The 27,371-nt window shown below is 42.4% G+C and overlaps 1 protein-coding gene across 2 annotated transcripts; it reads left to right on the forward strand.

Moving 5' to 3' along the window:
- On the forward strand, positions 1 to 26,914 carry LOC120903485 (insulin gene enhancer protein isl-1). Of its 2 annotated transcripts, XM_040312944.1 has the most exons (9): positions 1 to 85; positions 265 to 833; positions 18,921 to 19,110; positions 19,192 to 19,322; positions 19,390 to 19,608; positions 22,699 to 22,819; positions 23,981 to 24,143; positions 24,244 to 24,456; positions 25,622 to 26,914. In XM_040312944.1, the coding sequence occupies exons 2-9, from the start codon at positions 689 to 691 to the stop codon at positions 25,820 to 25,822; spliced, it is 1,383 nt and encodes a 460-aa protein (XP_040168878.1). In that variant the 5' UTR covers positions 1 to 85; positions 265 to 688; the 3' UTR covers positions 25,823 to 26,914. The 2 variants fall into 2 exon arrangements, with proteins under 2 accessions (XP_040168878.1, XP_040168877.1); XM_040312943.1 differs by having other exon boundaries at positions 2 to 833.
- The last annotated feature ends 457 nt before the right edge of the window (positions 26,915 to 27,371 follow it).

Consider the following 27,371-nt stretch of genomic DNA (forward strand, 5'->3'; position numbering starts at 1 on the left):
TCTCGTGCGTGCGTGTTCTCCGCGTACGTACCGCAGTTTTTTCCGCATCGTAGTTTTTCCGAATTTTCGACCTCCCAGGATTTATGTGCGTTAAGCCTTGTCGGAAAACTAACACGTCATACAAAATCGTCGTTAAGCATTAAGCTTCTCTCAATCCGAAACCAGTGCTGTGACCTTAGTGACAATTAATTATAATAAGTTAATTTATTTGAGCTTCTTTGTTTTGTATTTGTTTTGCATGTCGCGCGTGTTCCACCGTGGAAGTGTTATCAAAAGCAATCCGAAATTATGTTTTAAGTAATACGGGAGCAAATCTTCGCATTCCTCATCCTCATACTGAAATGCTGTGCGACTAACGGGCAATTATGCTGGATTGTGTAGTTTTCTGTGCTAGTGCTCTGGAATGAAGTGTTGTAAGCAGTTGGCGAATAGTAAACAGTGTATGCGATAGTAGTGCTGCAATTCGTAGAAAATGCAACAGCCACAAAAGCATCAAGCAGGCGTCCAATAGAAACCATCGCACATTTCCAAGCATCGGAAAAACCTCCTCAAAAAAGCATTCAGTGTGTGCCTTAGAGAAAAATAGTGTGTTGATATCCAGCGATCGGAGCAGAATCCAGCGGTTCCTTTATAGGCATCGCAGTACCACAAGTCCTGATCAACATCTTTCCCACCAAAATCATCCTATATGGTAATGGCAGAGATCGGTGGCCCATTGGCACACCAACTACCCTTACACAATCATAGAGGTGGACTGGTGCAACCGTCGCTGGTAATGAACCATCACCTGGATTCTTTGGACAGCAGTTGCCATGGACCAAACATTCATCCAAGTAAGTGACAGTTCTAGATTGGGCAATCTAACGTCTAATACGTTTGCAATACTGTAGTGGGACTAGTGTTGTATATTTCTAGTTGATAACGATACCTTTGTTATAAATAAAAAACGTGCACAGAGGCTGGCAGAAGCGTTTTAGGCATTATAAAGCATAAATAATGGACTAAACAAGTAACAAAAGTAAATTAACTCTGTAATTTGATCAATTTTTAGACTTGCTTGAACTGTTTTAACGCTAAACTCAAATAAGAAATTAAAACCAGATTTCGAATAAGTCTGGTTGGTACATCATCCAGTGTCCCATTGTTTACATATGTTTTTGTTGTAACATTACGCATGCAAATGGCTTGTAAAATATTTCCCTACAATGACACCTTAAAGTGGGAAAATCCAACACATGCCGGTTTACAGTTTTCATAACCAGTTGTTCCTTAACCGGTAGCACGGAATTCCCACACTTTCTACATAATTTTCATGCCTGCTTTTAACAATACCAAAACTGCTTCAAACCGGTTACTTGTTTAGCATTGCAATCATCGTTTTCGTTGCAGATGTAAATTTGCCCAATATGCTTACAGCTATGCATAGAGAATTATTATTTTCAGATGACTAACAGAGAACAAAATTAGTGTATCGTTCAAACCGACTGCTGATGTGAGTGATTAGTAGGAGCCGAAAGCCATGTTTCGATGTTTATGCTTTGATGTTTCTATCGGTCGACCACCAACGAGCTATTTTTCAGCATGTGAGAAACTGTCACTAAATAGCTTTAGCTGATCCGAATCACATTTCCACTCATCTGCTTTTCACTATGGCTTTTAAGATAACATCCTTACCTCTCGCTACCACGGCCATTGCCAACTTCCTGATCCCCGTCGACGGAACAGCTGGTGTGGATCTTCAATAAACACATTACGCATTAGGCGCACAAAAGTGTCAATCTTTGCTTCATCGTAGACGACTCGTCAAAACATCGCTCGAGAGCAAAGGTTTCACACTCCTCCCCCAGAGGTCTGTTATACAATTCCACGCGTCATCCATCATCGAGCAAGAAGCAAGTGTTTTATTGACGATCGAAGCGATTTTGGGTTCACCCGTCTCCATTAGCCGGCATGGCACTGCTTCCGCGGTAATGGAATAGTTTGGTGGCGACGGGGGAGAGCCAACTTGGAATAGTTCACTTCCCAGTTTAATGGCTCTGGGTGCAGACTCGGCGGGATGGCCCGATTCGATCTCAATCCAAAGCAGCGCTGCACGGTGACTACACCAGCATGCACTTCAGTTTTCAAAACGCCCGAATGGTGGAAACATCATTTTTCCCAGCAGTTATTTTTCAAAGCGAAGTAAAAAGGAACAAAAACTAACCTCTTGAAGGAAAATTATGTTTTTGTTGTTGTTGGTGTTGTTGTACTGCTGCACGCTTTATTCTGTGAAGCCGTCGGAAAATGGGTATGAGGGAATGCTGCGACTCGATGCAGTTGAAAAGTAAAACATGTGTATTTGCGTGTGCAGGAGTCGAACCTTTTTACCTTTATAAATATACACCACTACGGTAGTGTTGCTGTAAAGCGAGCCGGCACTGACTGAAAATGGAATATTGGCTATTTACTCCATCTGTCTGTCTAGATTGTTTGTGCATGTCAATCACGCGGATCGGGTGTATATTTTTTTTTATATCGCGGCAGTTGCACAGCCGAGTGCACATAGAAAATCGATTGGCAAAGCATGCATTTAGAGTTGAAAGCATTGTCATTCGGACGTGGTGTGATGTAATAACGCATTAAACTCCCTCGACCGACGGTGTTTGAGAGCGAGGATCTTGGTTAGCGCTTCCGGCATCGTACCGTGGAATGGAATACGTGAAGCCCTGTTTTTTTATTATTTCCAAAAAGGACCATCTGTTTGGAGCATTTTGCTGGTTAATACATAACTAAACATACTTCGTGCCTATACAAGTGGGGAAAAATAAAAGCTCTCGTTATAGTATTTTTTACTCTAATTAATTTGTGTTACAGCCTTCACTCTGATGAGTGCTTACAACTGTGCTTCCCTTTTGGTTTTGTTAGTACCACCATCCAGCATGTTACATCATAATTGGACTGACGAAGACATTGGAAATGGAAGGTTCATCAACGTCCAACAGCTTTATGATCGAGTGCCCACTGGCGCAGTGAAAAAAAAAGTCATACCCAAACGCTACTCTCAGGTCCCCCAAACAGTTTTGGAGAGTACAATCTGGCCAATCTCACCTGACCAAACGGTGAAACAAACACTGAAAATAAAAACACACAACTGACCTCACAGTACAGCTGAGGTGACCACAAAGTAAAGGTATTTGCCGTACGGTTTGTCTGTCGGCATTGTGGCGTCATAGAAGAAATGGACACCTTAAACAGGAACCTCCATAAAACCGATAAACGACCAGATAATTTAAGGAGAATATAAAGTTCACACTATTTTATGATCGACCACGGACCACAACCATCTTTCTCTCTCTTTCTCAATCCGCGTGTTCCGTGCTATCTGTTGCTTGGCTTTCATGGCAGCCTCTAGCGAGATGTCGTTTCGGGATGGTTCTCTGATGACCGTTACAGGAGAAAGAAAAAAGGAACTGACTCTAGGAAAATCCGACTGAACCTTGTGTAACCAGGCCAGAATCTGCCAAACGTTGTCTGATCCTGATGTGCGCGATGTTGAACGCTTGGGTTTTAACGCTTTTTGCGCGTCATCACATCGGGGTAAAGCCATTAAAAGGCACGATTTGCTGTTTGTGGCGATAGGATAGTGAAAATTATTTAATTACCGAGAAGATACCTTCTCGTTGCCCCGCCAACGGAACCATTGCAAGAGTAATCTCAGCCCCACCTACAGTAAAAATACTGTAGTCGAAATGGCAGATCACGTAATGTGCAGTTTGGTTTTTTGTTTGCATTTTGCTCAACCTAAACCCACTACACCTCAGGCCTCAGGTTGTCTTGCCTTGAGGGAATCAGATAAAGGTTTCTGAAGAATGTAATAAAACTGTAGCAAAAGCAGCTTTTGCGCCTCATATAACTGTCATGTTCACGGTTTCTTCCTGTGAACCATACGCATACGGACACCCTACGCAAATGAGATGAATTTCCGCAGAATTCTTTTGGAAATTTGTTCGTTCTGTACGATCTACTGCTTGTCGTAACGGTGCCCTATCTAGCTCTTTACTTGCGACCACGAAATATTGGTCAAGAAACTTGAACGTTGCTATGAACCGGCCCCGGCAACGGCATAAAGGGCGAAGGATAATGGGCAATGGCACAAAACGTGTACGAATTATTCATATGCATGATTAATAAACAGTAAAATGTAGAATTAGCTAGCGATATGAATATGGATTATCATAAATAATGCTTATAGTTCCTTTGCATAGCTAAGCGATTTTGACGACTAGTTTGCTTGAAGGGAAAAACATCCATTTTCAACGAAATGACGAAGACCATTTTCCAGAACCACCACAACCATTTGCTGAGCCTCCGAAGATGGAGGTTTTATGCTTAGTGCACCCACTTCGTGGATGTTGGACATTCATCCACTGTATCTATTTTCCACTCAAATGCACCTCACACTCATCCTCATTATGTGTTTCATTACCAACAGTAGCAACAGTTGCTCAGATGATGATGATCGTCTTCGTAAACTTCCATTTTTCAATTCACTGGACTTTTGTTTTACCTTTATCTAGATCAGCACCCAGGCCCTGGTGAATGTGATTACCGGTTGGACTCTCTCAGGACCGACCAAGACTTGCGACAAATCTTTTATGATATTATGTGAATTTCGCTGCCACGACACCATGCTTTACTTTGTATAATTGGAAGAATGGATTAAAACTGGAACAATGATGAAGCGTGATCCGCTCGGAATCGAACCGTTTTCTTGCACATCGTTTTCACACACTCTCAGTTTGGCTAATTGAATTCTATAATTGCTACATTCCATAAACATTCCTCCACGTTCCCACACGTACAGTAATGCGACGGATCCGTTTCGTTTAGTCTCGTTTTGCACTTGCTTCAGTATTGCATGTTACATTACGCATCACAAGTGTTGCAGCTGGCACAGAAACCTTCCAAGCCACACAATGTTCCAGCCCAATCATATTCCAATTATTTCCAACATCTGTTTCACCGCTCCGATCTTCACCACCGGCCGGCAACACTTTGAACCAGCGTTTAGCAGTCGATCGCAAGCAAGTCGCTCGGTTGTTTATTCAATTACAATTCGTGTAGAAATTATTCATCTAAGCACAGCCAAGCCAAACCACCCAAGCCGGTCTGCGGCCTGATGTTGTCCCAAACTGACCCAAAGCAGTTTGGAAATGGAAAGAAAGTTCCCAACGGTGGTCGAATGGTTGAATCGATCCCGCAGCATTCCCATTCGGGGTGGGTCCCGCGGGACCTCGCATGATAAACATCATGTTGACGGATGCCCCGCACGATCGACAAAACGGCCGTTTTGGTGTTTTCCACCGACGAAGTGTAAACAAACAAAATTGACCGTATTGGGTGCGGGAGATGCTGGCGGGTTTGTTTCTGAATGTGGGAACATATCCACTGCCCCTTTACTAATTGAACTCATTTCAATACTGCAAACAGTGGATGGCATCAGGATGGACTACATCCGCACAAAATTGGAAATAATCTGAATCAAATTGATTACATTTTCCATTCCGATTTTCCAACATCGAATGAATGCAACGAATATCGATTATTTTTCAGGATTACCTCCAGCAGTCTCATCGGTCTCGAGAGTTCTTCCTTCCTTCCTGGTCGAGGAAGTTGTTCCAGCCAAATTCCCCAAGTTTACACGCCGGACATCGAAATGATGAAATGCTGCAGGTGTATTCAATTGGACCAATTCACTAATGGACGGATGAGCGGGTATTTTATTTACAACACGAGAATCAAACTAAAAACGAAAATGGAATTTGATATTCATATCGGAAAATGTGCATTGGCTACTTGAGAACCGGAACAAATAGCATTTTTGTTTCAGGGCTGTTGTTTACCCTACTGCATCCTGAGGCTGTCAGATTTCATGTGGCTTGGGAATTCGTTATAGATTGCCTTTCCACAGCCGCTTCCGTTTCCTATTTGCTTTTTAATGCAAGCTGCAAGGTAGTCAAGGTGGAAGTAAAAGTCGCCCCAAAAATTTTACTAAAGCTGTAAAAAACCTTAAAAAATATAATAAAACTGTCGCGAAATGCTACTTTTCGTCCGTTTACCAACGTCATGAAAGATGCGGTATGGAACCCGACAGCACATGACCTTCGGTAATTGGATAGCATTAAATGTTTGCTACCGGTTGTGTGAATCTTTCCAAATCTCCGACCCGGCGCAAAACAGAGATCAAGCTCAACATCTCGATCGCCAGTGACAGATCCCATCAACTAACCGTCAAACATGCTGTGCTTGCCGGTCGACACGGCAACACGTGATTCAAGAAATGAACATTCATATAAAATCTGTCCCGCAACCGTCGGACTATGAAACATTGGGCATTAGTAGCGATTTTAGAAGAATTAATCAGCTGGTCAATCTGACGTGACGTGAATCCGATCGACGTTGGGTTCCGATCCGGTTCTCTATCCTGTAGCCTACACGGCAGCACTTGCGGGTGAGCTTTCGGATTTATCTCATTTGCCCGCGTGATGACGGACTGCCCATATTAGTGGCCACGTTGGCGTTGTTGTGTAACAGTAGCCTTAATCTCGATCGATTCACTTTCCATAATTATACACACACATACACACATATGTATCTACGTATACGTCGGGAAGACCATACAACCGAAACCTACCCCAGTGCTAGATCGGGAAGATCGATCGAAAAGTCAAAATAAAACACACACAAAAAATGCTCCCAACCTTCCTCTCTCAGAAAGAATGCCACCCAAACTAAAAGGCACCTTCGCGCCGTAGGATCAACGGCGGTCAACCTTTGCTAACAAGTGAGATGTGAGAAGCCGAAGCCGGTCGGCACTTTTTCCTCTGGCGGCGAGCTTAGTTCTTTGTCCATTTGCCAGCTTATGGCACTGCAAAAATCAACACCACACACCGCCTCACTGCACCGTAGAATAATAAAACAAAATAAATTTACAAAATTCCTCTATTAACTTCAAAATAAATTTGCTAAATAATTTATTAAAAACCAATACACTCTGCGTGCGAGCAGCTTTCAAATGCCAGCGCAGGAACAGCAGCAGGTCAGCGTAGAGGAGAATCCGAGCTTCATGACGACACCACCACGATTTTATGCAAATTTGATTACCATTTCGTTCGGTTCCGTTCTTTCGGTTATGCGGTCTCTACCTTGACCACGCTGGTCTGCCAGTCTCTCGGCACTTATAAGTCACGGCAAAGATTGGCTCGGCCTCGCGTATTGGGTTATTTTATTAAGGCAAAAAATATAAACGAACCCGCCTGGAGGGCTGGCACAGCCGTGCAGCATGCGGTGTGGCCAGTTTAGTTGCGCGGGATTGTTTGTCGGGCGGTATTTCTGTGCAAAAGAAAGAGAATGTAACAACATCACGAAACGATATCAACAGGCAGACGATGGCGAATACCTTGTATTCTTTACCGGCCCTTTTACAGTACATAAGGGCAAAAAAAACATAACAAAAAGTTCCATGCTTTAGCGCGGTGAGGCAGCATCACATCCGATCCGAATTTTTGACACCATTTTATTTATATTTGTTTTTTTTTTCAAATGCACGTACCGTATTTTTCATATTGTATTTGCTGCCAAATTACTGGTAAAAAGACAGAAATAACTATGGTTTTTACTTAAAGTACCGTCCTGCGTCACACAATCCAAACAGATTGGTGCTCCAAAACGACAAGATTCCCCGACCTCAAGGCTCTGTTTTATATGATTTTTTTCTTATACTCATGTGTAACCTTCCTACAACGAATGTACACCATATGTGTCTGGTGTGTTTTGTTTTTTACTGTTCCTGTGCAACGCTGTTTTTTGCTTCTGATCATTGCCGACAACTTTTGCCATCACGAAAACCACAATCATTCGCGATCCTACCGCGCAAAGGAATTGCCGCCATGTTAATGCAAATTAAGCACCACCAAACGGCGGCGACGGAAAGCAGGAAATCTTAGCAGGAGCAAAGAAAAATTGACGATGAAAAGAACAACGCGGATTGGGCTCCACGAGTTACCTTCGAGATAAGAGCCCCATGCCAGAATCGATTGGAGAATCGTTTGTTCTGTGCGTTTGTCTGATATTACCGCCGAACGGTGGAGAGGCTTTTTTCGAAGGGCACACAAATGAATTGGAATCGGAAATCTGTCAATCGGAAATGCGATAAGCAGTTTGCGATAACACAGTTTTGGCGGTCCCTATTGAGCTGCGGTTTTTTGTTCACTACATTACTACTTAGACCGTTGGAAGTGTATGAGCACTTTCGCATATTATACAATTCCGGTCCAAATGTGTCACTATTCTTTTAACCGCATATCCTCCCGTACGTAAGAACGACAAAGGTAATAGTTTACAATAGGAACGTTTAGAAATCATGATACCTTGATGACAAAAGTTTCCTCTAATAAACTGTCTAAAAAGGATGATAAATCATTTACAACTGTGGATACAGATTTCGTAACTCATTTGTATATACAGATGGTTTTACTGTTTTGTAAATATAATTATCTTACAAAAGAATCTTCCCGTACAAGCAGGGATTAATACATAGAATTTCGTTGCATTTGCACCATTGCACCAAAAGTTTATTTGCAACGATTCGTGTCATTCACCAACCGGTTGATTCCTTAAGCTGTCCGAAAAATATTCGCCAAATTCTCTCTCATTATTTCTTTCCTAAACATACCTATTCGTAACTTTTTATGCCACCTTCCGAATTTAGTGCAATAAATCTTTGCTAGATAGGTTCTTCGTTTCAATACCATGCGATCGCCGCACGATCGCATATGCGTGTGACTTTTTGACGCCTTGATCTCAGCTTCCTACCGAATGTCAAGTCAGAGTCCACAACGTTTGCCCAGTGTTGATGAAGAAGTCGTTGAACGGAACGGTTCAGAAGACGTTGACGACGACCACGACGACGATGACGACGACCACAACGACGACGATGGTAACGAACATCAAAAGTGATGACCATAAGATCTCGTATCTTCAAACGACACGAGAGGAAATTCAACAAGTGCCACACCACGCCACGTTGTGTGTGGTCGGTTTTATAGATTTATAAACAAATTATGTATGCTTTTCTTATTAGAGTCACATTTTTCATAAATTAGCATGTCCAAGTGTGAAAGCAGTATAAAGCGCAGTGAGCAAACGATGAAACAAAACCTTCCATGTCCAATGCACGACCTTTCGGAACACGAATAGGTTTTCTGCGATCGTATGTGTTGTTAAAGCTGCTGCTAAAGATCGTTTGTAATCTACGACCAAACGATATCAACATCGTGTTGGATGGCAGTTTGTGCTCAACTGTATTCGAAATTTCCAGCCAAAAGCACAGATGATCACGTGCTTTGCTAACAAGACATCGTATGTAAACTCTACTTTCACACTTCCGTTCAAAAAATATTGATCGACTCAAACAAATGCTACTGTAGTTACGTCAGACGATTTGGAAGCAATTGAAGATTGGAAGTTTACCGATGTTTGAAAGTGGAAACCTTTTACTTAACCCTGCAATTCAAACAGGAGTTACGGCGAATTTTATTGTAGCTCTTGAACAGCTACAGCAAAATTCGCTGTTCGATTGAGAAGCTGTGAAATGGTTACGTACAGTGTTAATGTTTAATATGCAGATCGTACTTGCTCATGACAAAAAATAGTGCTAGAAATGTTTGTTTTCCTCAATAACTCTTTGACTATCTAAAATATCCTCCTGTCATTGTCGTTGTTGTACGAAGTTGTTGATGTATCACCAAACTGTTCTTGTTCCCTGTTTTCTGATCCGTCCAGTACCGAAACGAGAAGATTTATTTCCACGCGGTAACCGGGCCTTTACTATATACAGTTTCAAACCAAATGATGTTTTTGTCACCGTTTCCCACCATCATTCCTCCAGCAAGGAAAATCGACAACCTCGCTACATTCCCCCGGAACACCGATCCGTGGCCGGGTGTGTCGGTCGGTTTTGGTAAGGTTGTTGGTACTTCATCAGTTTTCTCCCGCGTGCTTGCAGCTTACAGCTCGCGCCGGTACTAGAATGATGGAAGACATTATTCATGCCGTTCTTTACTCCGCTTTTCATCATCGCCGTTTTCTTTTTGTCGAATTCGTTCGATTTCTTTTTATACGCGCTTCCAACGAATCCGGCCCGCTATCCCGAATGCCGCAAAATCCTCTGAGGAAAGATCAAAGACGCTTTTCGGTTTAGTTCGTCCTGTTATATGCCTGCTTATCAGTCGTGGTTGTTCGGTTGCCCTTCCTCCACAGTTTGCCACCTGTTTCTTCCCCACGAACACGAGTTCTTCGCTGCTTTGCATTTCGAGATCTGTGATGGACCCACAAACGCGATAAATAAAACTAGTCAGCAGCTCCGAGCCTGGGGATGTAGCGTGCAGCATGCCAGAAACCTTCGAGCAGCGATACCGCGCGGCAAGAACGTAACACCAAAACGAAACCAAAAAAATAAACGCTCCAGTCTTACGGTGAGCAAAAGCTGTTGAAGTTTGGCTGCCGTTGCCGCTTCTGCTCTTAAATAAGCCCGGGGCCGGTGCTGACTTATGGCTTTGGGCACGACATAACAGAGCAAAGAACTGCGGCTCGCACTGGTGACGAAAGAGCTTGCGCGGGAAGACCGCGACACGATCACCCGACACGGCGATATTCGCTAATTTATCTTCGCTACCTATGCCCCGTCAGTGACCGATCAAGACTGCTGGCCTGGGTTGGAACGCTTGGTCCTACTTGCCACGACCGAACGTAAGGGCTCACAGGTGCATGGCGGTAGATAGTTTGGATTCGGTAATGATCGCACGTGCTAATTGGCCCTCCACACATGGCTAATACCTGCTAATCGCAAAGGCAAACATTAATCGGCACATCGGCCGGAGAGGAAGGGTCTTAGTGACATACTTGCGAGTGTCTGGATGCTGCCATTCGGGAGTGTCATGGGATCCCAAGGCCACTACAGCCTTGCGCATCAAGTTAGACGACGGTGGTGGTAATTTAAATAAAACGCATCTCGAACCGGTGTAAAGAAACCTGGACGAGTAGCGGATTTTTCGATTGTCTGAAACCGAGCAAACCAAATACAATCGAATTCATTCATCATTCACCAACGATGAAGTTTTGGTCAACATGAGGTGAAACGTTCACACTAACAGTTCTTGAGCAAAACTCTGTCGGACTCGCTTGGTAGAATCGTCTTATACGAAATGGACACGGCTGTTATAAATTTTAAAATTTTACAACATAGCAAGGTGTGAAGAAATAAAACAACTCCAACACAAACAAAGGTCAGATCTCTCGTAGCAAGATTCTTGTTGATACAGAACCAGACAAAAGATTGATCCAACGCCCATGCTAAACATTGCTTCATCTCTGCGCTCGGTGCATTGTCCTGCGTCGTGGACGGATAAGTTGATTGGCGGTTGAACAAAGAACGTTGAGAAAAACAACAACCTATTTGTTCTTCAATACAGCACAAAAGCTCTATCTCGTTGGTTATTTAAAAAAAGAAACATGGCAAAGATCGATCCATGATCGGGATCGACACTCCCTTGCGAGAAAATGAATCCACCATCTCGCCAAACTCGCTTCAATAACTAAGCCAGATATGTACGCGGTGCACTCTTACTACTTGTATCGGGCCACAACACTTCAGCCCCTGTTTCATATGATGTGCCCCTCTCGAAGTTGAACAATATTTTAACGCCAACTTACGATCGATTCTCATTGCCACTCGGCGATGCGCTTTGATGATCGTTGAAGTGTACCACGGCTGGAAATATACATTTGTCTCGGTTCATTCAAGAGGCCAGCAGAGACGGCGGTTGATTACGACAAGAACGCACTTTTTCACTATAAATGTTGCAAATGAATTGCACTGAAAAATCGCCGACTTCAAGGTTATTCTAACATGGTCACGCTAAGGTCAGTTTGCCACCCGATTGCATCATGCAAATTGTACATCTGCCTTTTTTATCTTGTAACAGTGCTCGTACATGTATGGGGAATGTTTCGTATACTTTACTAAATACTGATATTGTTGTTCATCTACATATTCAACAAACGCGTGTATCGACGAATGGTTTATGGACCAAAAATTTCAAGAGCAAAACACCAAAATAATGCTTTTATAAGAAAGAATTCTTACACGCAAAAAAAAAACAATAAGTCATACCTAATAAGCTACCCATGCCCAACACACACACACACACTAGATTTGTTGATTCTTGTTTTCGTAGAATGTATACTACTATCCGTCTCATACCCCGAAGTGCTTCCGAAAATTCGCTGAGCGTTTATACTATTTCAACTCGAAAGCTTTACGAGATGACTCTTATGATTTATGGATGGTCATAAAACCGAACCATGGGTCCGGCAAATCAGCATAATTTATAACAAATTATTAATCCATTAAACGAGAATTATTACCAGCCCACTCGCTTAGTTCAGTGGTCGAATAGATGTTCTCGTTTCTAAAATCGACGGATGGTTAGCTTTCTCCTTCGAGAAGCATTTTACCCCCTTAAGCTTGTTTAAATCTTTCGATTGTTTTGCTAGCCTTACCGAAAATCCCAACCTCCCCTTACCCTGTCCTGCTCTTTCCAAGTAGATATTTTTACTCACAGAAGGACTATCTGCTCGCTTTACGGAACGGACCGATGGCGCCGTTCGGATTGTTGAGATGATTGTTTACAACTTTAATCATTTACCTTTGGGTTGGTTAATTTTTCCTCCATTCAACACTGGTGGAGTGTTCTCCGAGTGCTAGGAATGAGGATAATTGATTGAACGATGGAAAGGAAACAAGCCCAGTGCTTTCGTCATTCCACACCATCCACTTGCTGACAGGCATTCATTTTCAATGTGTCACCATTCTTGTGGTTGATTGGACCATTAAGTCCGATTACTCATTCGTTTCGAGAATTTGCTAGCATCCATAGCATGCTCTTCTTTGACTGGTGGAGTGACCACACTATGTGGTGATCATGCTTCATGTTGCGCTTAGTTGTTTTTTTGTGCCACATAGTTTTGGAAACAACAAGGCAAGTTATCTTACCAATTTTCCAATTTTCAAACAAATCTTGCGACTAAATGATTTTCCACGGAATGAAATGTGTGATAAATGTCTCACGACTTATAATTTCACGACGCATTACGATCGTTAGGAGATTTTTTTTTCTGTTTCGTCAACCCTTTTTCCGTTTCGTCATAACGCGGTTATGTGTTATAGCTAATAACGATTTGTTCCGATGCGCATAATTGCACGCACTTTTGCGTCGATAGTATTATTATCAATGAAATTGCTATCATCAAACGATACCCGTAGCCTAGACATCAAACGCGGCTGGCAGCTTTAAGATACACAATACTTTGAACAACACCGAATCAACACGAACAAACCAAAGATGGGAATGAAAGATAACCATATTCAAATCAATTCCAACCCATAACCAATCCTCTAAGGTGACACATTTTGTAGGTGTTCGGTGTCATTAATGTAATCGATCGTCTTCATCATCATCATTAGCATCTAAACGCAGCATAGTAACGGCCCAGCTGTAGTTTCGTGAAGAATAGGGCCCTCGAAAGGGGGTATAGAAACAGTGGAAGAACAAAACCAAAAAAACAACACACAACCACACATACCAGCATAGAAAATAAATGCATCGATGCATAGCCAACTGGGAGGTGCAGTCACAGCTAGTTATCGATGACCATGACGGCGCCTGGGCTGGAAGCCAAACCAAACAACATATTTATGGTGCCTTGGGCACCAACGATCATCCAGACCGGCAGCACCTTCTCGTTGACCCTTGGTGCTGAGCGGTCGGGATGCTGTGTTCGGTTTTATCGTTACAAGGGAGAGAGAGAGATTTTGTTTTGGGTTCTTGCTTCATCCAAGGACAAAACCGCGTGATTGCTTAGCGCGACTCGTCGACGGACAGGCGTCCGTAATAAACTAGATAAACACTACTGTCTCACCGGAATCGTTGGTGTTGGGCCCGGCAGAAAGACAGACTCTGATCAGGACAGTGACTCTGCCGTCTGTAACGGTTTCCAGTCGGTAAACTGCGATCGGTTTATCTCGTACCAATCCATCGCATTACTGCTTGACTCGGTTATCGTGCCGCAGCTCTCCCGTTTTGTTTTTTTAATTATTTTGTCCCACACACCAGTCCTTGCCCCGGTTCCAACATGCCAGTTTTACATCATCACTTGACGTTTGAACGTCAGTCTGACGAGACGATGATGATCTGTCTGGCTGTCTGGCTGTCAGGCCCGCAAAAAGCCAACAGCTGGATGGTATTGGCTTGCGAGTTACTAGCAGTTATACTACAAAATACCCCGACTAGTGCGCTCCATAAACTCGGCATATATGAAAGGAAAGAGTTTTGGAGGTGATAGAAGATACAACAACTAGAGAGAGAGAAAAAAAATCCCGCACACGCGCGATCATCACACCGAGACTCTCATTTGCAGCAACACGCATCTAAAACTATAAAAAAGTGATCATAAAGGTGTAATAAAAACGAGACAACCACGACGGCGACGATGACGGCGGCGACGATGGTTACGGCAAAAGAAAAAGATCAACGAGACCTTTTGGAAACGATGCAAACGATTCATCAAGGATCAAGGTATACGGCACGACTGTCGCTTAGGCAGTTTTTGGCTGGCACAGCAAAGCACAGCGAAATTAAAAACAATAAAACAATACACCAAACCAACAACACCGACCAAGAGTAACAAAACATTCTCAAATTAACCTAACAAGATACCTGTTTTGGAGTTTATCTTCCTGCCTGTGGATGCTTTTCTGTTTATCTCCCCTGGCAACCGATAGAGCAGGCATGTCCGTGTGATGCAACACAAAAGAGCTTTCCAGTGAAGCCATTTGCGACGGACTAGTGCGACGGACTAGTCGATCGCGTGCAAGCTCTTGACCCACGTTCCGCTTGCCATTTGGTGTGTCGTTCTTTGCTCGGAATGTGTATATGTGTTAGCTTTTTATAAATCGTTCAGTCTAAATTTGTACATTGTTTTATTTTTTTTAGAATTTAATTGACATTTCACTATTTATAAAACATTCTCGTTTTCTTATTCCTATTATAAGTAACACACGCTTTGGCATTGTTGGTGCACACTCGCTCAGATTGCTTTCCCTGACTTGCTTGAAAGCTGAGGGGAGCCGAACATAAAATTAATCACCAAAAATCTTTCTGCCGTGAAAATCGGGCGCGTGCGGTAACTGTACGATTTTAGAAGCGAAACAAACTAGAGTAAAAGGAATGGAAAACAAAACTGACTGATTTTTGTTTATCAGTTGTTAGGCTATCTCCTTTTGTAAACGTTCATGATATGACTTTTTGGGGTCCATGTATTTTATTTGATATTTTTAGTAGCACGATGTGCGATGATTAGTAAAAAATCAGTTGCTGTTACAAATTGCCTTTCACTATATGGAAGGGGAAAACCAATTTTGATTATAAATTAGTCCAAAATGTATCATCTCTGAAAAAACCAGCACAATTTTACATGATACCACGATATACACTTTAAAAAGCAAAAAAAAAACAAACGAAATATACTGGATTTCACAGACGCACACGCCCCGCGACTACAAGAGCCAATTGAAGAATGCTTATTTAAAATGTATGTTTTCGGTGGACGTGTTTTATTCTGAGCCCACAGGCCTACAACAGGTCCCCGTTGTCGGCAAACTTTGAAGTCGACAAAAGCGGATTGCAAAGTACGCTAGGTCGGAATTGAGGTTGATGCAGAAACCGGTATAAAGATGGCTGCTGCTGTTGATGCTTTCCCGGATGAGTCCTGGATGCTGTCAGCACTCAAAGTCCCTATCGTTCGGTAGCGAACTGGAGATCGTTAACACCGGAATCCTGTTTTGCTCGTTCTATCTATATGCGTGGTTCTTCCGTTTTCGTTCGTTCGCCACACCAATTGTAGGACTTTGTTTGATTGAATAATTTATTTGTGTAAAGTCGCGGAAATTCATTTGAAGTTTTTTTGTTTTTTTTTTTCTTTTTGTAATGAAATTATCCCCCGGACAGCCCGTGATCATTTAATGCTCAATTTAAAAAAAAAATCTTGCGATCGTGAAAATTTACATCCAAAAAAATTGAAAAAAATTGAACCCAATGTCAATTGCTAAGAATGTAGGTAATTGAATTCTAGCAAATGCCAAACAAAACACACAAAAAACGAAAACTCAGCAACACATATAAAAGCATTCGTTCATCCTTCGTACGATAGTACATGTGTTCAGAAGGCACTTTTTTGTGGTGTCAGTTTAACGCTGCCACTAATTGAACGAATAATTTGAACGTATTAAGTTGTTAATGTGACCGAGTGTCATGATAATTAAAATGTTTGAGGCTGTAGACAGGTGCTTCAATTTCACCCGACATTTTTTGTTTAATTTTTCAACTATGTGCCACACTTGAGTAGCACTTCTAATGTGCAGACTTAACTGCTGATTAACTTAACTGAGAGGCCATTCTTATGAAAATGGTGTTTGCTGCAGTTTGTGTTTGAACTTGAACTACTCAAGACCGAATGACTTTTAAAGTAGAATACAAAAATTATAATTGATAAAAAAGGTTGTGTTTGTTGTAGATTTTAGCAGTTTACTATGTACTTAAAGTGTTGAGTAATGTATTAAACTTTGCAGCTTTATTTGAAATTGAACAAGATAAAAAAAAACATCCATTCTCTGCGAGGTTTGGCCGCAGTGCTATATTTTTTTGTTGAGTCAGATACATGTTACGGGGGTTTTCAAGAAATTGTCAACATATAATTGTGTTTGCTCGAAACAGCCTTTAGTTAAATCGTCCAGCAATCCGTTTTAATTAGAAAGCTATCCTTGGTTCGGATTCTGACCGCACAGAGCTTGCTACAAAATGCAATAAAAGTATATAAATTCAACAACCCCGGGATTGTTGCTTAAAAATTATTGCAACACTCAAAGCAAATGAAAGATGCACTTTTTATAATTTTATTTTTATATATTTTTTTAATGAAAATTATCTATTGTTTTGTGTTTCACATTTAAACTATATATATTTGAGCTGTTTTGTATGTAGTATCACATTTCACTCCGTTTTATATACCTTACGATTTCGTTAAACTAATCATGCAGTTTTTTTCAAAAAGTTAAAAATTAACCTTCATTGCCGCCCAAGCAAAGCCGCTTAGAAGAGCTCTTCGATTCTGTCGCTTGGGGTATCTTAGGTTGGGGAACAATCGAATGGTTCTACAAAGAAGATGAAAAAAACTTCCCTTTCCACTTGAAAAACCGCAGCAATAAATGGAACCCAGTGGTTCGGAGACTGATGGAAAGATTTACTTTTCCACTAGTATGTGTTTAAGGTAGTAGGGGAAAACAATCTCCCAGCGGATTGAAGACTCAGAGCGGATTGAAGACTCAGAGCGTATTGAATGTACATGGAATGGCGGACGGCTGACGAGTGAGTTTGAGTTTTGAGCGCAGGCCCCTCAGCTAGTCCTTGCTGGCTTAAGTGTTTTCCGCCATAAAGATAAAAGGGAAAAACGACCAAGGGAGTTATCGTTCGAACCTTGGAAAATTTTGGAAATGTACATCGAACGATGCAAACGTCCATAATCATACACTCCAGAACCAGTCTTTTACTGTCGTAGCCGAGAAAACAGCTCCGAGGAGTACACTTTCGTCGATTATTAGCAGTAGTCGCGTATATTTGTGATTCCGTGAAATCTTGCTGTTATACCGTATGCTATCGTATCGTTCCGTCAACAGCAAGCTTGAACGCTCGGAAGGTTTCGTGCATTTGCATCGCATGACAGAAATTAGCATGTTTTCTGTACGGTGTACGAAGTGGTGTATGAAGAAAATGTGCAATTGAGTTTTCTCTTTTCGCGTGACAATGGCAGACGGAATCTCAAATAGTAGCGTTGATAATGCGTCCTGTAAATGGTATGCTTCAGCGCAATTGCTATCATATATCGTTTTTGAAGCATTGCGTGGCAGGAACCAACCATATCGTGTTCATATTCTCTGACTAAAAAAATAGGGAATATTTTAAGCTAAAAGAACGGTATTTTTCATATTTTTGAGGATTCGTTTTCTTTTAATAAACATCGAGAAAATATTAATTGTTAAAAAAACTGAAGCTTTTTACAATTTACAATAGTTTCAAATCACGAAGCACTCGATTGTATATAGTAGAATGTACATAGAACGACGTGGTAAGTGTGTGTGTGACTTCGCGTGTATAAGACGTATTTGTGTGCGTGATATGTACCGCGCAAGCTCCGCCTACAAAGTAAGCACGTCGTATCCAAGCGTGCTATGTATCCCAACATTGGGTGAAGAATCTTTAACGCTAGAATTCGTTCAAAACCTTCGCTTGGAATTGATTTGATACTAGCCCAGTGTTCGTAGTAACTAATCTATTGTGCTATTCAACATTAAATTTTGACATTTTAATCAATGTGAAAATAAAGATAAAGTATTAAAACTAAGACATACATTCGTTCAGTTTTAATGTTTACATTTGTTGGTTTGTTTTAAAGTTTCGACGTCAAATCTGCAATAAAATCACATTTTGGTGAATAGTTTGGGATTTTTTTTCGTTTTAATCAAATTTGATTCACTTAAATATTTGAGTACATGTGTTTGGAGTTCTCTATCGCAAACAATCAGAAAGTTAACACTGACAGACAAAAACAATTACAAATAAAATGTTACTTGTTGAAAAAAGTGTAATTTTACTGCTATTATTTACTATCATTCGATTTTTTTATATTTATTTGTATTTTTTTTTTACTTTATTGTGAAAAACTATGGACCACTAAACTAAAATATAATTTTAACTTTTGTTTTACAGAAAAAGAACGCTTATCCTTGTGCGTTGGATGCGGCGGTCAAATACATGACCAATACATCCTGCGTGTCGCACCAGACCTCGAGTGGCATGCGGCCTGCCTAAAGTGCCAGGAGTGTCGTCAATTTCTGGACGAGAGCTGTACCTGTTTCGTGCGTGACGGCAAAACCTATTGCAAGCGAGATTATGTGAGGTTAGTGTCTTACTGCTTTTAATGCATCTGAATTGAATTGAGAATGCTTTAAAAAAATGATCCCCCCTAACTCCCAAACAGATTATTCGGTACCAAATGTGATAAGTGCGGGAGCTCTTTTAGCAAAAACGACTTCGTGATGCGGGCCAAAACGAAAATCTACCACATAGAATGCTTCCGATGTTCGGCATGCGCTCGGCAACTAATACCAGGTAAATGTTCATTAAATGTTTGAAAGTTTTGCGTAGTTTTAAATTGAACACTTAAACAACCCTACAGGTGACGAGTTTGCGCTCCGGGATGGTGGTTCGCTGTACTGTAAGGAGGACCATGATCATTTGGAGAAATCGTCCCAAAATGGCCTCATACAGGGCGTAGAGCCCAACAACAACATCAGCGGCAATGCCAACAACAACAACAACAACATCAGCAGTACCAATAACAACAATAATAGTTTAAGCAATAATAATCACTCGAGTGAACTTGGCTCCATGTCAGGTAAGTTTGAATATCTGTTCAGTCTGTAAGGTCTGAAGTCTCATTTTGGATACCATTTTCCATAAATTATTATAATCGACGTTGCATGTCGTAAATAAGAATGTTTATTGAAACATTTTTTTCATGCCAGTCAACAACGACGTTGTACTATGCCTCATTGACAGTTTAATCTTCCATTTCGAACAATCTTTATTCACTCATCTTTTCGTATGTTGTCAATCGATCGATTGAATAGCTAATCAGTTCTTATCGATGCCATCGCTTATCAAATATACATTCACACCTGTCCCGCTCGCGCAAAACCATTCCGTCCACGGCAGGTGGTAGCGGTGATAGAAAAGTATAAGCAAAAACACACACACGACACATCAACCTGCGCCAACGAGGCGGCATAAGTCAGTCATGAGTCTAGGCGGCTTGAAAGTACCTCAAACGCGTAACAATGATCGGCATCGCTTTATGCTTATGGTCAAGTGCTTCGTGGACAAATATTGTCTGATAGCTGGTTCCCTCGTCTCTCTTCTGCCGCCTTCACCCGCATCGATGATATTGTCGTATGGCAACTTACGTCCGGGTTGATGACGGCGATCTAGTGACGATCCACTTGAGGCCGTTGGTGATGCTCATTCCTTCCCATTTTACCAGAATGATGGTGATGGTACTGATGATGGTAATGACGATGAGTCGTCGTGCCGTTCCTTCACACTCTACCAGCCTGCGTATGTCCTTCGCGGCCCTGAGTTACTCCCCACTCCCACATGCTACACCACAAAATGTCCGGTTTCGGTATTTATTTTGTTCCTTCACGTTTGCCCTGCCGCCTTGAATCTCGATCAGCTTGTACCCACTTATGTTCGGTTGTGTAAATACTCCAGACACACGGTCTACATCGGCCGAACTTGTCACACTGCAGCCCCCTCCCGTTGCACGACGGTGTTCCGGCACGTTTGGTCGAACATGCGAAAAAGGGTAACGAGGCGGAGGCGAGTCCGATCGGAATCTTTTTCGGGTTTGTCTTCTGTTGATAGTGGCGGGAAAACTTCAAAAGGTACTTTTTTTGTTGTTTTGTTCTCTAGCATCTGCCCGAATGCATTTATATGGTGTTTCTTTTTGTTTTTTTTTGTTTTGATTTTGTTCGTTTGCTTGTTTGTATGTTTATTTGTTTAATGTTTACCATTTCTACAGAATTTATGCCAAATACATATGATGCAGGCAGGCAACGTGCATATATGTATTGCATAAACTGCATAGCATTTCATCCACTCAACAAACATCGTATTTGACATACATGTTATACTGTGGCTATATGTGGCTTTTACAACCGCTTAGGCTCGGGTCTATGAAAATGTTGGGGGAACATTTGTTGCCAAATCGTATGGACGAACTGCCAAACTCATGTTGCACGAACATTTTTGTTTCAAATCGATTTGTTTCATGTTTATTTGTTACAGAAAGATTGTCGAACAATTTTCATACCAAATCGGATACTAAAATTTAAACAATATTTTTTAAGACATTTTTATTGCCAAAAACGTGCTCGGTTTTTGAAATAAATAGGAAAATTTAGAAATGTTGCCATCTAACGAATGTTGCCTCAACATGTTCATAGACCCGGGCCTTAGTCCAACTCTTTTAAACATCGTTTATAGCGCTATTATTGAGCTTCTGCGCTTGCTAATAATTGCCATGGAGACGGCATTCGTCAAACGACAATCGCATACATCACACGCCTCGTAGAGTGCTGCAGAAGAGGTAGAAGAGGAGCAACAACACCAAACATACAGCATAAGGTCGAAGCATAAAGCAGTCCTACATACAGTACAAATGTTCCAATTTTAGGCCAACAAGTTTACTTCTCCCCGATCCCCTCCGAACCCACACCCTGCCACTGACACTGCCAAACTCCTCACCCAGCTACCCACCACTGATTCGACAGCATCGCGTCTTGTATGTATGTCCCGCGATGCCTTTGCTCTTTCTCCTACGCCGGGCATGTTTTTGTACCGCGGCCGGCACCTCATAGGTATCGCAGTACCGATAATTGCAATCGCGATCACTGTACCGTAGTACTTAATATCGTTGAAAATGTTGCAGAGAAAATGCGTTCCCTCGACCGCACGTTTCCTGCGCTGTCTTTCTTTTCCTGCCTTTAAGCCTGCCGCCCTGGCAGGCTAGAGCCTGGGCAAGCATTCGTGGCTCGAGTTTCCGATTTCGGTAACGATTTTCCCGCCCGTAATTAGACGTGTATTGATAATTATCGGTACTGATCGCGGATCTCTACTATTCTGCCGAATTTGGCGGTACCGTGTTTGTACCCGTGTTTTCTTTGCTCTTGCCTGGGTTTGCTTGCGTGTGTATTGACGTGGTACGGCCCGGCACCGTAGCGTACGTAGGTTGTGTTGTGCGAGCTTCTTTTTTTTGTCTTATACCTCCGTATCTTGTTTAACCCTACACCTTCACCCCTTTTTACCGTGTGCCATGGCCTTTTCCCGAGTGCCAGACCTTCTAGCCGTCTAGTACAGTCTTACAACCAAATAATTGACTCACTTCGGGAGTCGATAGTGTGCTCCTTCCTTTTCGTACCCAATTGCCTTTCGGTACAATTCAATACCGGACTTTGTGGTGCGGCGGCAAATCAACAAAACACGAGAAATAATAATAATAGATGTAATCGCGGCTGGCCGCACCACGGTTGATGTACAGATACCGGACCCCGAAACAGCGGTCGGTAGGCTGGCAAGCAAGAAAGAAGAATACAAAAAAATAACAAACATACAAACAAAAGGCAATCTTCACCGAGCAACGCAAATGTAGTTCATGTGAACCAAAGTTTGACATGAATTCTATCATTGCGGATACATTTCTTTTCCCGTGCACGATGCGTTCTTGCAATTTTGGTACCGTTCGGTGTCGTTTGCCTGACAAAATGTACGTAAAGAAAGCGGCAGGAATGTTTTCATTAATAAGATCATGCAGGATTTTACCGGCGATCGATAATATTGAAGCGCAACTGATTATGCATGATCTAAGCTTAAGCATAGCTTTATAGACGATACAATTAACCGAACGTTTTTTTGTTTTCTTTCACAGATTCTGGCAGCGAATCGGGATCTCATAAAAGCTTGCGAGGCAAAGGACCCTCCGGACCTTCGGACGGTAAACCGACGCGAGTGCGGACGGTTTTAAACGAGAAGCAGCTACACACACTACGGTAAGTATCTACTCAGTAGTTGCAACATTCGATGAGTCCCTTTGGATGATTGGGCAAATCATTTATCGAAGCGGTACGATGTATAATTCAGCCATTTTGGCGCTTTAATGGGCAGCAACCCAAATTTACCTAAAATTTTGATTGGTAAAATTAGGAATGCTTATGCGTATACATTTCATCACATTTGATCCATACAATTTCATGATGATGATGATGCTGATAGTAGCATTCAATCAATGATCTCTAAAACGTTATTAGCTTATGTGGTGCCAAATAATGTATTAGATTGAGATAAAAAATGTTTAATAGAATGTTCTCATGTATGCGTCTTTCATCGCCACAAGAAGCATATTTTGTTTCCTCGTTCCCCATTATTTTGTACGCAACAGAGTCACTACTTTCTCAAATACTTCAACTTAGTCAACAAAAGCAAATCAATAAAATGTGGGCTAAACAATTCATCTGTAAACGCAGTTTTATGCGAAAAATGGTGTTTGTTCTCTTGTGTGCCAAACACAAACAGCAATTTCACACAATTGCACCGACATTTTTAAGGCATTATCTTGAAATTATCCAAATGCAGGTGGGGAAGGGGGGGGCAGGAAGAGAGAGAGAGTGAGGAACTGATTCTGATGAACATCTTCAGCCAACAGCAAACCGGTAGTCGGTCATGCTGCATGAGCGCCACCACGTCTCCACAGTCACTTGGAGACACACTTTTGCAGTCACTCAACTCCGTAACGCGCAAACCGTGTGCGACCTACCGAACTTCCAGTCGCCTGTGAATTATCTCTAATTAGAAGCGCATATATGCATGCGATCGCCCGGCGCACACCGTGCGTCGAATGGCGTTGCCCATCATTAATATTGATTGCTAAGCGAAATACAAATTGTGCAAATTATTACCATAATGCCGCGTCGCTCGGGTGCGGAACGGCAAAGCGTATGCGTCAACCCCGCGCAAAGCACGCGTATGCCGCGGTAATCTGGGTAAACCGTGCAGGCACAGTGTTTGCACAGCGCTTCACAACAAACCAACCCATAATGCACATGTGCAATTTGAGACTGCGTCTACTACTATCGAGCTTGCAACGCCGCCAAGCATGTTCTTTATGTTTGATTTTACCTTTCATTTCATTTCTCCATCACCCCACCCCGCAGCACGTGCTACAATGCAAACCCCCGGCCCGACGCACTGATGAAGGAGCAGCTAGTGGAGATGACCGGTCTGTCACCGCGGGTCATACGGGTTTGGTTCCAGAACAAGCGCTGCAAGGATAAGAAAAAAACCATCCAAATGAAACTGCAGATGCAGCAGGAGAAAGTAAGCATGGTTGCACCATCTATTCGCCGGCCCGTTGGGCAGGAAGGAGTGTCAGTGAGTAACGTTTGCCCTTCTTTTTTATTTTGCGATTGCTCCACAGGAAGGTCGAAAGTTGGGATATGGAATGCAGGGTATACCGATGGTGGCCAGCTCGCCCGTTAGACACGACTCGCCGCTCAATCTGCACGGCCTAGAGGTAACGGCGTATCAGCCACCGTGGAAGGCACTGTCCGATTTTGCACTCCACTCCGATCTCGATAGCAACGGGTCGATCAATACGCACACACCCGCTTTCCAGCATTTAGTCAATCAGGTAAGTTAAAGTAGCAATGAGCTCTGGTATTATGATCGTAAAATGTCAACGAACGCAACTGGTTCTGTTCGCGTAGAACGCAACTGTTTTTGTTGTTGGTTGAATTATTGTGCTTTTTTCCCGTGCAAACCATTTGCTGATCACGACAAGTATCATATACAGTGCAGTAGGTTGTAAAAATGTTAACACTTCATAAGGCCTGCCATGAAAATTTTCCATCTAGTGTATGGAACTTCAAACCTCTATACGAAGCCTACAAACTTGCAAACTGAACATTTGCGTTTTTTTTATTAACGTTAAACAACTGTGCAGCTGCTATGCAAAACGATGAAACGCTACAAAATGGCAGTTTTGTCAGCACAATGGTACGAACAAAAGAGGTAGATAGGAGATGAAAATTGCAATAAAAGCTAAAGGAAACAGAACGCAACACAAATCCCGTCTTGGGGGTAGATGCCGCCATTAATACGCTGATTAAGCCGGAAGACGACGGCAAAAAGGATTCGCCGCGATACAAAAAATACAAACCTAAGCCAATCAAGTAGAACCAGCAAAACGATGCACAATCCTCCGCCACTGCAACGAAGCTATAACAATCCATGAAATATGCGTTAAAGCCTTTGCATTGGTTAGTCTTCGGATGTGTCTGTTTTTTTTCCTGTTCTCTGTTCGTCATGGTTCACGTTCGTGGATGGATATTCGATGTGCTGTTATTTGCTCTGGCGTGTTCAGCTTTATTCTAAATAAGTTTATTGAAGCCTTCACATTAGTGGTGGGTCATACGATTCATTTCACGACCCGACCCGGAGTCGGGTGCGAGCCAGTCGGAATCGATTCTGACCCGTGGGTGCAGCGGGTGCGCTAGGTCGGAGTCGGAATCAAATCCGACCCGCGGGTGCAACGAGTTCGGATCGATTCGAATGATGAGTAGGTGCGAGAAAGCATAAGAGACTCCGACCCTATGGTGCAGCGAGTTCGGGTCGGGTCGGGTTGGATTGAACCTATCTTGACTCGACCCGACCCGAACTCGCTGCACCCACAGGTCGGAGCCGCTTATGCTTTCTTGCACCTACCGGAATCGTTGCACCTACTGAACTTACTCGTACAAACCTTTTTAATGTGTGCTGTATGTTATTTAATTTTGTGATCTTTCGTCTATTTCTAGATGCATGGCTACGACGTCGGTAATGGTGGTGGTGGCGGTCCTGGAGGTGGCCCCGGCGGAATGCCACCCATGCCGGGCCAGGGAGGCCAGGTTCCTCCGATCGGTTCGCACATGGATCTTAGTGGGCACCATCATCCGGATAGTACGGACTCCTACGTAACGTATCTGGAAAGCGACGACAGCATGCAGGGCAGCCCGTAATTTGTTTGCTCACACAGAAAACACAAACCAGCATAACAGCCCGCCGAGGTACGGGAGTAAGCAATCGTAAGGCAATATTTGGAAGCATAGCTTTTATTGAAGCAACACAAAAATGCCCCATTCAACTGAAACGCACCAGAGAATGATATTTGCAAAAAACAATGCCAGGAACAATGCTTTTCATAGCCTCGTTATTGTAGGAGTTAGGACAATTTGTTACAACACAACACTCTGTCTCTAAGTTATTCCTCAACAGTATGGTTTTAGTGCAACGCTGTCGATCGTCGAATGCTCGCTTTAAGTAGCATTGTGGAGGTTGTCTGTTCGTGTATTTTAAATTTGGTTAGCATTTTTATTTTATTTAATAAAAAAAAAGTTTACAATAATGGAACAAACGGGGAAAGCCAAATGAACATGCAAGAGGGTTGACGTTCTCAAAGTTGATTTACAATAGATTGGTTAACACAATAGAAAACCTAGCTCGGACGTAATAGCGTAAAGTAAGCAGGTAGGGCAATAATGCGGCCCGTTGTAAATATTGTAAAATATTTTCCATTAGCGAACGTCCACTAGAACACTTCTACCTACCGAATCACTCACTCAAACACGCAAACACACACTTGCCTCTGGTTCTGGAAATGGTAAGCGGGATGGTAGTTATTGGAAGGCATTTTAAAAACGGGAACAGTATAATCCGAGCTCGAATGAAACACAGAAATTGATACGATTAGCAAAACTATTGTTTAGGTGTAAAACTAAAATGGCAACCGCTAAAAAAAACTAGCAGACCGAACAAGCATTGGGCGAAAGATGTTCAGAGTAATGGAAGAATGAGTAAAACATGTTTCTCGTCTCACTTGAAGCCGGCTGGCAGCATCATTTAAGATCAATTGACGGAGGAAACTAACTGGCTTTTTTGTGCGTAAGTGAGGCCATCGAGTGAATTAAGTTCAGGAAGATAGATAGTGGTCTGATGAAGGAGATGTAGGTTTAAATAATCTAATCATACAAAAAATATCGGTATTTAAAGAAAACTTTGAAAAAATAAGCATGAAAAAACAAAACAGAAAATAAAAGTAAAATTGAAACATAGCTTTTGGGTTGTTTGTTAAAATTTTTTGGAAGGTTGTGTATGAAGGAACCAACAAATCGACCAGGTTCGCTGTTGTTGCGTCACATTGGAGTAAATGGCCAAAAAGCGATTTGTTGTAAGTATTGAAAACGAATGCACCTACATCAGTGGCCAGTGGATGGAATCAGCAGTACGCAAATTAAGCGACCGCAGGGGGTCCCGACTAGTGATGGGTAAAGTTGGCAAAATTCCGGAGTTGACTCCGATCCGACTCCAAACGACTCCGAACGACTCCGGACGACTCCGAACGACTCCAAACGACTTCGAACGACTCCGGACGACTCCGAACGACTCCGGAATGCTCCGGATGACTCCGAGCGTTTCCGACTCCGGGCAGATGTAGTGGTTCCATTTTTCCGGAGTCGAATCGGAGTCGTGGATGCGCTCCAGAGAGCACATCACTACTAGTCCCGACGT

This window comes from Anopheles arabiensis, chromosome 3, assembly GCF_016920715.1.
Source record: "Anopheles arabiensis isolate DONGOLA chromosome 3, AaraD3, whole genome shotgun sequence".
NCBI lineage: Eukaryota > Metazoa > Arthropoda > Insecta > Diptera > Culicidae > Anopheles > Anopheles arabiensis.